This window comes from Pristiophorus japonicus, chromosome 22, assembly GCF_044704955.1.
Source record: "Pristiophorus japonicus isolate sPriJap1 chromosome 22, sPriJap1.hap1, whole genome shotgun sequence".
Classification (NCBI taxonomy): Eukaryota; Metazoa; Chordata; class Chondrichthyes; family Pristiophoridae; genus Pristiophorus; species Pristiophorus japonicus.
The window spans coordinates 62,255,340-62,269,022 of record NC_091998.1 but is presented as its reverse complement, the minus strand read 5'-3'; the positions used below and the strand labels follow the sequence as shown (position 1 = coordinate 62,269,022).

The window sequence follows — 13,683 nt, the reverse complement described above, 5'->3', positions numbered from 1 at the left end:
TTCTTAACCATATAATCTATATACTGTACTTACTTATTTATCAAACAAGCTAAAGGGCATTGTTTGGAAAGTATCAGTTCAATTAGCTTAACATTGGTAAAGGTCTAATTGTGAGAGTTATTGTAATTCGTTTTTTTTTGAGGTCAGCTGACCTATATGTCTGCAGCCCTTTGGTCTTGCTAGTTTTACAAACAGTATTGATTAATCATGTGTAATATTTGTATTTAATATTCTATTTTTTATTCATTATTAAATGCCACTCCAATGTGTCTTCAAAGTGCTTTATTGATATTACTGCACAGGACCTTATGGACAGGCTGATCTTATCTAGAAATACATGTTAACTTCATGCACAATATACTAGCCATATATGCGGATACAAAGTTCTTGAGTAAAGGAATTGAGAAATCCTTATCAATATTTCACCCAGTCCTACACTTATCAGGACTCTTCACATTCTCATTACCACAGAACTGCAGAGTACTTTTTGTGTGAAGAGGTTCTGTGGGTGACCCTCAGGTGGCACTCACTCACTTCGCTCTTTCGGCTCTCGATACCGCCACTCGATGTAATCGAAGATGTCCTTTTCACTTTCCACTGGCAGTGGTTCACCTGGTACTCCTGCAGTTAACACACAGCAGAATGTTAATGATACAGACACATGCCACTGAACACAATCAGTTTAGGGTGGAGCTGGGCACTCATTTACAATATTAAAGATAAACTGTGGACTAAAAATATAAGCTACTTTAATGGAACATATTTCAACTTCAATACCCAGCAATTTATTAGCATAATTACTATCAATTAGGTCAATAATTCTCCCCCTCTCCCCCACTTAAGGGTGCTGTCAGCCACATGGCATGGCACCAAGAGTGCACTGGTATCCCTGTGGTACCCTGTTCAAGTGGACATTGGACATGTGTGAGCCACGACAGGTGATTCGATGGCAGTATGGGGAGAAAGACAGCTCAGCCCTGGTGTTTACACCTGCATTTCCTAGCAGGAGTCATGAGACAATGAGGAACAGAAACCCTGAGTAATCAGCTAAGTCAGCATAGATTAAATATTAAACCTGGCCGCTTCATGGTGTGCAAGACTCAGCATGACACTTGGATTTATCTTACAAACCATCAAAAAAACTTAACTTTTTAGTAATATATCTAGCAATTAATATACTAATCTTACCCCACAATTAATGTACTTAAAAAAGGATATTTAAAAACTAGTGTGTGTAATCACAGCATGATTTTTCAAGACGAATAAATTGAATTTTAACATATGCAGAAACTGGTCAGACCACAGAGTGAGATCAATTTTAACCTCTTTTGCCTGGGTTTATCAGGGTGGCAACGGCCTCAAAATTAAGTCGCATCCTTACCGCCCATTAACCTTCAGTAACACATACCTCCTACCTGACAGCTAGCTGGCTTCAAGACTGAAAGCAGAGAGGAGGGGTAAAGGGTAGCTATTCACAGTTGCACAAGGTGGGTAGTGGTATTGCACAAGGATCAGTGCTGGGACCACTGTTGTTCACAATTTCTATAAACGATTTAGACTTTGGAATCAAAAACATAATTTCTAAATTTGCGGATGACCCCAAATTGGGGGGCGGTGGGTAGGGAGGGAATAGTTAATGTTGAGGAGGACTGCAACAAATTACAGGAAGACAACAATAAACTTGCAGAATGGGCATATAATTGGCAAATGAAATTCAACACAGACAAATGTGAGGTATTATATTTTGGTAGGAAGAATAGGGAGGTTACTTATTACTTGGAGGGTGCGAGCCTGGGTGGGGTAGGGGAGCAAAGGGATCTCGGAATACAAATACACAAATCACTAAAAGTAGCGACACGGGTTGACAAGGTCATAAAACAAGCAAACTTGGCACTAGGATTTATTTCTAGAGGGATAGAATTGAAAAGGAGGGAAGTTATACTAAACTTGTATCGAACCTTGGTTAGACCACACTTGGGAGTACTGCATACAATTCTGGTCCCCATATTAGAAAAAAGGATATGGAGGCACTGGAGAGGGTACAGGGAAGATTTACAAGGATGATACCAGAAATGTGAGGAAAGGATGAACAGGCTGGGTGGACTCTTTTCACTTGAAAAAAGGCTGAGCGATGACCTAACTGAGGTCTTTAAAATTCTGAAAGGTTTGGATGGAGTAAATACAGAGAGTGTGTTTCCACTTGTGGCATAAATCATAACTAGAGGCCATCAATATAAGGTAGTCAGCAAGAAACCCAAAGGGGAATTCAGAAGAAACTTCTTTACCCAGAGAGTGGTGAGAATGTGGAACTCGGGAGGGGTTGAGGCGAATAGTATCAATGCATTTAAGGGGAGGCTGGACAAACATATGGGGGAGAAGGGAATAGAGGGTTATGCTGATAGAATTAGATGAGGAAAGACGGGAGGAGGCTCGAGCGGAGCATAAACGCTGGCATGGACTGGTTGGACTTCAATGGCCTTGCAAAGAAAGATATTAAAAGAAACGGCAGGTTTTCCTCTTCTGATTGCTGTTCAGCGAGCCTCGTTGGGAACTGTGCATATGTGAATATTGGGCGAGGACAAAATCAGGTTAGATAAGGTGCTCTCCAGTTGGATAGCCTGATGATTTCAGTCTAGGTTCACACATTCGTTATGCCTGTGGAACTTCTATGTGACAAGCAAAGAGGGGAACATTGGAAGGTGGAAAATTTGCATTAATTTCAAAATGTAAATAACAATATTGAATTATTTAATGCTTTTTACACAGAAAAATGTTGCAATACGCTTCATGACAGAAGAAAATCAGACAAAAAAAAACAAAAGAAATATTACGAGTGACTAAAAGATTGGTTAAAGAGGTGGGTTTTTAAGGAGGGTTTAAAGGAGAGGGAGGTGGCGAGGCAGTGAGGTTTAAGGAATTCCAGAGCTTCGGGCCTAAGTGTTCTACAATCTGCACATCACAGCACCCAGCACTTGCTCCAACGCCCACACCCACCCCACCCAACCCAACCAAAGCAGGATTCATTGTCCTCTCACAGATCCATACAACGCACTGACCAACAAAGCATATGGGGGCTGGGGGATAAAACAGAAGATATAATGTGTGCCAAATCATTGTTACGGTATTTGAGTAGTGGTAGAGCCACGATTGCGCTCAATCATCATTTCTTGACTGTCAACAGACGGCTATCCCAAAATGAATCATGGCATTTTTATGCACGGTTGATATGGTCAGAGGGCTGGATACGCCAGACTGATCTTGTACATTTGAGCAGGTAGCTGAACAACAGCAAGCCCTCGCCACAGATTGCCTCCTGAACAAAAGTAAGGAAGCTAAGAAAATAAAATGACAAAAAGTAAATTAAGACAGGACAAAGTAATACCTCTACTTCACAAAGATAATCAACAGCTTTTAACTAAGGTTATGAGCATGTGAATAGTAACAGAAAATGCAGGTGCATTAAAAAACAGATTATCCATCCTTGCTCAATACCGAATGTGCTGATCTCAGATAGATTACCAGTGTGACATTAGCGCCACCAAATTACAGAGTCAGAGGACAAAGGGAAAATTAACCAGAATTCCCATCCTTGATTAAAATCTAGCCACTCTCGCCACTGGACCCTGGATGAAGATGAGCTTGGTGGTGATGACCACGGCGGCTGACGAGGTTCAGACATGAAGAGATACCAGAGGCTAACAGTACCAAAGGAAGCATAGCCCAGCATAAATCACTGCCTTCAGGAGAGGAGGATTAAATGGAGAAAACAGAAATTTGAAAGCAGAGTGAGCATAACGTGAGGTAAATTTTCAAATGGAGTGCTCCCAGCGCAGAAATTCTTTTAAGTGGAAAATCATATGTCTGTGAGTTGGTCAGGGTGATAGGCACTCAAAAATGCGCTCCTGTCATGCAAGCCAAGGTTGGAGAAGGTAGGAGAGCAGAGGAGGTAAAACAGGATATAGTGATTAGGTTTGTAGGAATGCAAGATTGAGGGAGATGAGTTCCATGCTTTTGAGGTCATGGGAATCAGTGTGTTAGATGGTGTGATGAGCGAGAAGGTAGGGTGGAGGAAGAGTGTATAGGTAGATGTACTTGGGATTTAGAAGGAAGTTGAGAGAAGCACTGACTACAAGTAGCATAGATTAATAAAATAAAGACAAAAATGAATTGTGATCGAGACACAAATTTAAATATTCTGCAGAGACAAATGAAGTAAATTAAGAAGTTATGATTAGGTGACGTAAAGGTTAGTATCCTGCACCGCGTGCATAAGTATGCTGATGCGGGATGGAGTACGATTAAGGAAATTCAGGGTCAATCTCAGCGGTTTAAGACGTGTAACAAAGCAGTGCAAATAAAACTTTCATACAAGTTAATGAGATGCCTGCAGGGTTGGTTTAAATTTCCGAGCTTAGGTACAAGAATATATTACGTTTTGTTGAAGCATGACAGAAATTATAGAATGATAGAATGGTTATAGCACAGAAGGAGGCCATTCGACCCACCGAGCCCGTGCCGGCTCTCTGCAAGAGCACTTCAGCCAGTCCCACTCCCCCGCCCTTTCCCTGCAGGTTTTTTTTCCTTCAGGTACTTATCCAATTCCCTTTTGAAAGCCACGATTGAATCTGCCTCCATCACTCTTTCAGAAAGTATATTCCAGATCCTAACCACTTGCTACATAAAAATGATTTTCTTTATGTCGCCTTTAGTTCTTCTGCCAATCTCCTTAAATCTGTGTCCTCTGGTTCTTGGTCCTTCCGCCAATAGGAATAGTTTCTCTCTGTCTACACCCCTCATGATTTTGAACACCTTTATCAAATCTCCTCTCAACCTTCTCTGTTCTAAGGAGAACAACCCCAGCTTCTCCAGTCTATCAACATAACTGAAGTCCCTCATCCCTGGAATCATTCTCATAAATCTTTTCTGCACCCGCTCTAAGGCCTTCTCAACCTTCTTAAACTATGGTGCCCAGAATTGAACACAATTCTCCAGTTGAGGCCGAACCAGTGTTTTATAAAGGTTCATCATAACTTCCTTGCTTTTGTACTCTATTTATGAAGCCCAGGATCCCGTATGCTTATTTAACCGCTTTCTCAACCTGCCCTGCCACCTTCAATGATTTCTGTACGTATGCCCTCAAATCTCTCTGTTCATGCACCTCCTTTAGGATTGTACTCTTAGGTTAAAAGTTTATTAAAGCTTTGACATTATTTAATGCAACACCTGCAGCATTTTTAAATACCTTCAGGGGGAAAATCCCACTTTCACATCACAAGTCAGTTAGTGGCAAACTATAATTTTAACTACTTTTACAACAATACTCAGTGGACGTTAATGCTGTAATGCCCATTTGCACTTTGTCCCAGATTTCCATCATAAGTTCCGAATAGAGAGACAAGGATATTTTTTGCAATGGAACCCCGCTATATATTTATATAGAGGAATCATTTCCACTGGGTGCTAAGGATATTCCAGAGTTCAAAACCTAGGCTGCCAACAGTTTTTCTTTCTATAAATCCTGCGATTTTTCTGTTCTACTGAAGGCTCCAACTCTTGTTGGCGTATGATTCCATAAACAGTATATTACATTGAAATGTACAACTGATAGCTCTGTCATCGAACTGCACTACTCAGACGACGCTTGTGTCTGCACATATTCAGAGGCCGAACTCCAAGCCACGTTAATATCTGCACCGAGGCGTACGAAAGCATGGGCCTTACACTAAACATCCGCAAGACAAAGATCCTCCACCAACCTGACCCCGCCACACAGCACTGCCCCCCCCGGTCATCAACATCCTTGCACAATGTGGACCATTTTCCATACCTCGGGAGCCTATCAGCAAGGGCAGATTTGACAATGAGGTCCAACACCGCCTCCAGTGTGCCAGTGCAGCCTTCGGTCGCCTGAGGAATGTTGGCCTAAGTGTTTGAAGACCAGGACCTCAAATATGGCACTAAGCTTATGGTCTACAGGGCATTAGTGATACCCGCCCTCCTATATGGCTCAGAGACATGGACTATATACAGCAGACAACTCAAAGCGCTGGAGAAGTACCACCAATGCTGACTCTGCAAGATCCTGCAAATCCACTGGGAGGACAGTGTTTTCGATCAGGCCAACAGCCCCAGCATCAAAGCACTGACCACACTCAACCAGCCACATCGTCCGCATGCCCAACATGAGACTCCCAAAGCAAGCGCTCTACTTGGAACTCCTACACGGCAAGCGGGCCCCAGTTGGGCAGAGGAAACATTTCAAGGACAGCCTCAAAGCCTCCTTGATAAAATGCAACATTCCCACTGGCACCTGGGAACCCCTGGCCCAAGACCGCCCAAAGTGGAAGAAGAGCATCCGGGAGGACAGTGAGCACCTCGAGTCTCGTCGCCAAGAGCATGCAGAAATCAAATGCAGGCAGCGGAAGGAGCGTGCGGCAAACCAGACTCCCCACCCACCCCTTCCTTCAGCCACTGTCTGTCCCACCTGTGACAGAGACTGTAATTCCCGTATTGGACTGTTCAGTCATCTGAGAACTCACTTTTAGAGTGGAAGCAAGTCTTTCTTGATTTCGAGGGATTGCTTATGATGATGATGACAACTGATACAACAGCTCAATATTAGCTCTTACTCGGGGAAAAATGGGAAAATACATCTATATTAAAAATCTTTGCATCCCTTCTTGAAGTAAGATCAAGAATGCCATTGCCCATGCTCTCGGTTAGCAACAGATCTGAGAGGCCCTTGCTCAGTTATGAAATGTTTTGTAGTGTAGGAAGCGGAGAAGAACAACAAATTGAAATTAAGAAAAAAAATCAAATTACTGAAGATCCTCATTCACTACTGGAACCCATAGAAGGTTAAATGATGGCGGTTTGGACAGCATTCTGATACAATTTAAATGGAGTCTGGGTAGGACATGCTGAAATGCCCTTTAGTAACGGTCTTGTTTATTTCATTAGGGAAGTATTTTGATTGAATTTAATTATAGGTTAGCGAGGAATTGTGAACCCAATGCTTATATTTTTGTTGAAACCAAAAAGCTTTGTGTGCAGAGAGAGGCCTTCCAAATTGTACATTATAGGTGTGCTTCTGAGATTGGAAGCCTCTGCAATACCCCGATTCAGTAATTATGGGTCAACAAAGCTATGTCAATGTCAGTGAACAGTCCAGCGCTGATCGGCAGTACAAGTGAACTCCATACCTCAGTGAGTCTTTGGTACAAGTAGCACATCGAACTTTATTTACATTACATATAATTATTTACAGTTTTATTGTGAAGACTTTTAACTCTTTAGCAGCTGCTGGAGCATTTCTGCATCCTAAACAAACAAGAAAACAATTTGGGAATCACCCGAAGAATATTGCAAAATAAGGCGGGTTTTGAGGGTCTCCACAGCTCCCTAATTCCCGTGTTACTATTCAGCGTAGGAAAATTATAGGTAATCAAAGATGGAAGCAAAGGTGTACATGTTGAATTTTTAAAGTTCACTTGGGAGTGTTTGCTAGTGCTGTTGGGAAGGGTTTAAACTAAAATGGAAGGGGGATGGGAATCAATGCAGGGAGGCAGAGGAAAGTAAAAAAAGAGGACAGAAACAAAAGGTAGGAAGGAGAAAAACAAGAGTGGAGAGCAGAGAAATCAAGGGCAAAAAACAAAAAGGGTCACATTATAACATAATTCTAAAAGGACAAAGAGTGTTAAAAAAATAAGCCTGAAGGCTCTGAGTCTCAATGCAAGGAGCATTCGTAATAAGGCGGATGAATTAACTGCACAGATAGCTGTTAACGGATATGATGTAATTGGGATTACGGAGACATGGCTCCAGGGTAACCAAGCCTGGGAACTCAACATCCAGGGGTATTCAATATTCAGGAAGGATAGACAGGAAGGAAAATAAGGTAGGGTAGCGTTACTGGTTAAAGAGATTAATGTAATAGTAAGTAAGGACATTAGCGTGGATGATCTGGAATCTATATGAGTAGAGCTGCGAAACACCAAAGGGCAGAAAACGTTAGTGGGAGTTGTGTACAGACCACCAAACAGTAGTAGGGAGGTTGGGGACAGCATCAAACAGGAAATTAGGGACGCGTGCAATAAGGATACAGCAGTTATCATGGGTGACTTTAATCTACATATTGATTGGGCTAACCAAACTGGTAGCAATACTGTGGAGGAGTTGTTCCTGGAGTGTATAAGGAATGGTTTCTAGACCAATATGTCGAGGAACCAACTAGAGAGCAGGCCATCCTAGACTGGGTCTTGTGCAACGAGAGACGATTAATTAGCAATCTGGTCGTGCGAGGCCCCTTGGGGAAGAGTGACCATAATATGGTAGAATTCTTCATTAAGATGGAGAGTGACATAGTTAATTCAGAGACTAAGGTCCTGAACTTAAAGAAAACTTCGAAGGTATGAGATGTGAATTGGCTAGGATAGACTGGCGAATGATACTTAAAGGGTTGACGGTGGGTAGGCAATGGCAGACATTTAAAGATCACATGGATGAACTACAACAATTGTACATCCCTGTGTGGCGTAAAAATAAAACGGGGAAGGTGGCTAACAAGGGAAATTAAGGAAAGTGTTAAATCCAAGGAAGAGGCATATAAATTGGGCAGAAAAAACAGCAAACCTGAGGACTGGGAGAAATTTAGAATTCAGCAGAGGACGACAAAGGGTTTAATTAGGAGGGGGAAAAGAGAGTATGAGCGCAAGCTTGCAGGGAACATAAAAACTGACTGCAAAAGCTTCTATAGATATGAAGAGAAAAAGATTAGTGAAGACAAATGTAGGTCCCTTGCAGTCAGAATCAGGTGAATTCATAATGGGGAACAAGGAAATGGCAGACCAATTGAACAAATACTTTGGTTCTGTCTTCACTAAGGAAGACATTAATAACCTCCTGAAAATACTAGGGGACCGAGGGTCTAGCGAGAAGGGGGAACTGAGGGAAATCCTTATTAGTCAGGAAATGGTGTTAGGGAAATTGAAGGGACTGAAGGTCGATAAATCCCCAGGGCCTGATAGTCTGCATACCAGAGTACTTAAGGAAATGGTCCTAGAAATAGTAGATGTATTGGTGGTCATTTTCCATGGAATCTGTATCAGTTCCTATGGATTGGAGGATAGCTAATGTAACGCCACTTTTTTTAAAAAGGAGGGAGAGAGAAAACAGGGAATTATAGACCGGTTAGCCTGACATCGGTGGTGGGGAAAATGCAGGAGTCAATTATTAAAGATGTAATATCAGCACATTTGGAAAGCAGTGACAGGATCGGTCCAAGTCAGCATGGATTTATGAAAGGGAAATCATGCTTGACAAATCTTCGAGTTTTTTGAGGATGTAACTAGTAGAGTGGATAAGGGAGAACCAGTGGATGTGGTGCATTTGGACTTTCAAAAGGCTTTTGACAAGGTCCCACACAAGAGATTGGTGCGCAAAATGAAGGCACATGGTATTGGGAGTTAGGTATTGATGTAGATAGAGAAATGGTTGGCAGACAGGAAGCAAAGAGTGGGAATAAACTGATCCTTTTCAGAATGGCAGGCAGTGACTAGTGGGTTGCCGCAGGGTTCAGTGCTGGGACCCCAGCTATTCACAATATACATTAATGATTTAGATGAAGGAATTGAATGTAATATCTCCAAGTTTGCAGATGACATGAAGCTGGGTAGCAGTACAAGCTGCGAGGAGGATGTTAAGAGGCTGCAAGGTTAGGCGAATGGGCAAATGCATGGCAGATGCAGTATAATGTGGATAAATGTGAGGTTATTCACTTTGGTGGCAAAAACAGGAAGGCAGATTATTAGCTGAATGGTGACAGATTAGTAAAAGGGGAGGTGCAATGAGACCTGGGTGTCATGGTACATCAGTCATTGAAGGTAGGCATGCAGGTACAGCAGGCAGTTAAGAAAGCAAATGGCATGATGGCCTTCATAGTGAGGGGATTTGAGTATAGGAGCAGGGAGGTCTTGCTGCAGTTGTACAGGGCCTTGGTGAGACCACACCTCGAGTATTGTGCGCCGTTTTGGTCTCCTAATCTGAGGAAGGACATTCTTGCTATTGAGGGAGTGCAGCGAAGGTTCATCAGACTGATTTCCGGGATGGCAGGACTGACATATGAGGAAAGACTGGATCGGCTAGGCTTATACTCCCTGGAATTTAGAAGAATGAGAGGGGATCTCATAGAAATGTATAAAATTCTGACGGGACTGGACAGGTTACATGCAGGAAGAATGTTCCCGATGTTGGGGAAGTCCAGAACTAGAGGACACAGTCTAAGGATAAGGGGTAATCCATATAGGACAGAGATGAGGAGAAACTTTTTCACTCAGAGAATTGTGAACCTGTAGAATTCGCTGCCACAGAAAGTTGTTGAGTCCAGTTCATTGGACATAGTCAAAAGGGAGTTAGATGTGGCCCTTACGGCTAAAGAGATCGGGGGTATGGAGAGAAGGCTGGGATGGGATACTGAGGTTGAATGATCAGCCATGATCATATTGAATGGCGGTGCAGGCTCGAAGGGCCGAATAGCCTGCTCTTGCACCTATTTTCTATGTTGCTATGTTTTTAACCAGCATAAATCAGCAGTCTAGTGGTTCTTGCAATACTTTCAGACCCCTGCTGCATGTTTCGGTGGGTCTCCTAAGTTAGGATTTTTTTGTACATCTGTTGTAGATAGGCAAAAACCACTGCAAAGCCAGCATAAGCACCAGTCAGCACGATCGGGTCTTCACAACTACTATTTACTGCTTCCAGTCCCTTAGCCTCCCCAAATTTACAAGCAGCTCTGAAATCCACCCAGAAGTTTCCTGCTTCCCAATCACAACCTCTGGGCCATATTCTGGAGTCAGACAATTTTACTTTTGTTACCATTACTTTTTTCCGCTAATTGAAAAGTAAATACTTGAAACAATCACCTAATTATGCCTGCTTGTTTCTTGTGCTCTATTACACACTAGCAACTTGCAAATATTCAGTGTAACACTTTTATTTTTCTAATATATTTAATAAATATCATTGCTGAATTAAGTAGTAAAGGTGAAGTTCTGAGATGCTAATATTATTTTAACTTTTGCACGGGTTACCTCAGTCCTTTTTGGGCGAGAACGCAAAACTGAAATTGAGCAATGCATATATGTGAATAACGGTTGGGAGGAATAATGTAGCTATAGAAATCCTTTCAAACAGTCTAATTATGGTCTTAAACTTGTTTCTAGGACAAGCTATGACTGTACTATATAGGCTCTTTGAAATGCACCTCTTGATGCCTTTTAAAATCAAGCACACTAAGCATTTAGCCAAAGTAGACTGGAAACATCTGCTTGAAGGTAAATCAGTTTCAGAGCAGTGGGAGGCATTCAAGGAGGAGATTGTGAGGGTCCAGAGCAAGTATGTTCTTTTAAAGATAAAGGGTGGGACTATCAAATCTAGAGCCCCCTAGATGTCAATGGACAGAGGGTTCAATTTTGCCCAAAGTCGTTTTTTGGTGTATTGCCAGAGTTACGCCCGTTTTTACTCCAAAAATAAATGTGCCAAGTTTCCTTGCTCTATTCTTCAAAATTGGCGCTGCACAGCCAGTTCGCTAGCCTCGGCGGGTGGAGCCTATTGTCTGTGCTGAAAAAACGATGCTGCCCCTTTTGCGCACGCGTGGAAAAAAAAAGGACGTTTTTGACGTGATTCCTATTGGCGCACATGAGCAGTAGAGCTCTCGGTCTGCAATCGGCCATTTTTAAAGAGCTAGTTTTGTGTGAGAACTTTAATTCCCATTGGAAAAATCGGAGCTGCAATACAAGGATGCAACGCGACGCAAGGGCCAATACTTTCTTACAGGATGAAGTGGAGGCACTAGTTACTGTGACTGAGGGCAGATGGCAGGAGCTGGACACCAGCAGAGGTCACATAAAAGTTCCACCCAAAGAAATGAAGAAATGCTGGAACCAACGTGCAGAAGATTACTGTGCAATGGTGACCACCCCGTGGTCTGGAGCCCAGTGCAAAAAGTGCAGGACTTTGGTCAAGAAGTTAGTGTAAGTAATATTTACATTTTTCAATGGAATTGCAATTGTAAATGTGACCAGCTGTATATGTCCCACCCAGCAGACACCCTCTCTAAAATGTTATATTTTCATCTTTGCAGAGGAAAGTGGTACACAACAAACAAGAAAGAACTCGAACAGGAGGAGGCCTGGCAAATCTGCACCCACTGACACCCTTGAAAGGGAAGGTCGCTGCTTTGATGGGTCCTGCCTGGAGAAAAGTAACCACCACTGCACAAGCTGGGCCCACACTCGAGGAAGAAGGTATGTCCTGCAAATTCCAATGTCTGGCTTTGCTAAATTTTGAGTACTGCGCGGGCTAGTCATGCTTTGGTTCATGGGAATGTCTCCAACAGCTACGCTTCAATTAATGCAATGTGCTATCATTCATCATGGTACTTCAAATGAGCCTGCTGCCTGCGCTGTGTGAGCCTACTCATGCCACCCACCCTGCCCCCTCCTCTGCTGCTAGCCTTTTGTCTGTTCTGTTATATTTTGCAGAACTTGAGGCCAACCCTGACGATGCAGAAGATTCAGATGAGGACGAGCCTAAAGAGGAGAACATCTTCCAATCCCACCTTCCAGACCAAGAGCATGGGGGTGATGGGGAGGGGATGGATGAAGTCCCCCTGTTGTACTCACTTTGGAGGAGGTGTAGGTGCTGTCCATTGAGGTGCTAGCCCCTTCCCCGAGCAGTGGTTTGAGTGTTGGTGGGCAGTCCATGGTTTCCCACCGTCCGAGGCTGGGGATTCCAGTGGGGTGCAGTGAGCCAAACCCAGGATGAGGAGGAGGAGGAGAGCTCAACCACGTCCTTCTGAGATGCAGGATCTAACAGATGTGGTTCAGATGATGGCAATGAGTTTGGAGAGCATTGACCTTACGTGATCATTTCTGGACACCAGGTATCGGGACTGGCGGGAGAAATAAAAACACTCATGAGAAATGGGATCGCTGTCCGGGAACATGAGGGAGGGAATATTTGTCAGCTGAAACCATATTGGTGCACGAGGGCGGGAATGTTGTAGATAGCTGATGCGCTGTCAGTGAACATGAGGGAGGGAATGTCGCAGGTAGTTGACACACTGTTGTTCAACATGAGGGAGGGCATGTCACAGGTAGTTGAGACACTGGCGGCAAACATGAGGGAAGAGAATGCTGGAGGTAGTTGGGACACTGTCAGGGCACATGAGGGAGGGAATTTTGGAGTTAGCTGCTGCAATAAGGGAATATGCCCAGACCTCGCGCTCATTGACAGAATCAACTGCCACTCTCACTCCAATCCCAAGACCAGCTTCAGGCCCAAGCCGGGCCTTCCACATTACTGCCTGCCCCCTCCCCGCCCATCAAGAAGTGCGCATTGCCCCTGTACCAATCCGGGCAGGGGTGGTGCAATCACCAATACCAAGTGCAGCAGCCTGACTTAGAATAAGGTGGAGCAGAGATGGGTGCAGCTTTCTTTGCTGTTGTTGTTACTGTTCTCAAATTAAGTTTTTTTGTAAGTTATGTAAATTTACAAGATTAAAAGTTAGTAAGCGATCTTAAAGTTTTTAAGTGATCTTAGAGTTTGTGAATGATCTTAGAGTTTGTAAGTGATCTTAACTGAAAACTTTAAAGTTTGATACAAGATTATGTTTATTAAAGTTAA

At 43.1% G+C, this 13,683-nt stretch overlaps 1 protein-coding gene across 1 annotated transcript in view; it reads right to left on the bottom strand.

The window, feature by feature from the left end:
* Positions 1-265: 265 nt before the first annotated feature.
* Positions 266-13,683, bottom strand: part of polb (polymerase (DNA directed), beta) — a 203,014-nt gene continuing 189,596 nt past the window's right edge. Inside the window, exon 14 of the mRNA XM_070866249.1 lies at positions 266-621. Coding sequence (XP_070722350.1) covers positions 527-621 — 95 coding nt within the window. The 3' untranslated portion in view covers positions 266-526. The remainder of the gene's footprint in view (positions 622-13,683) is intronic.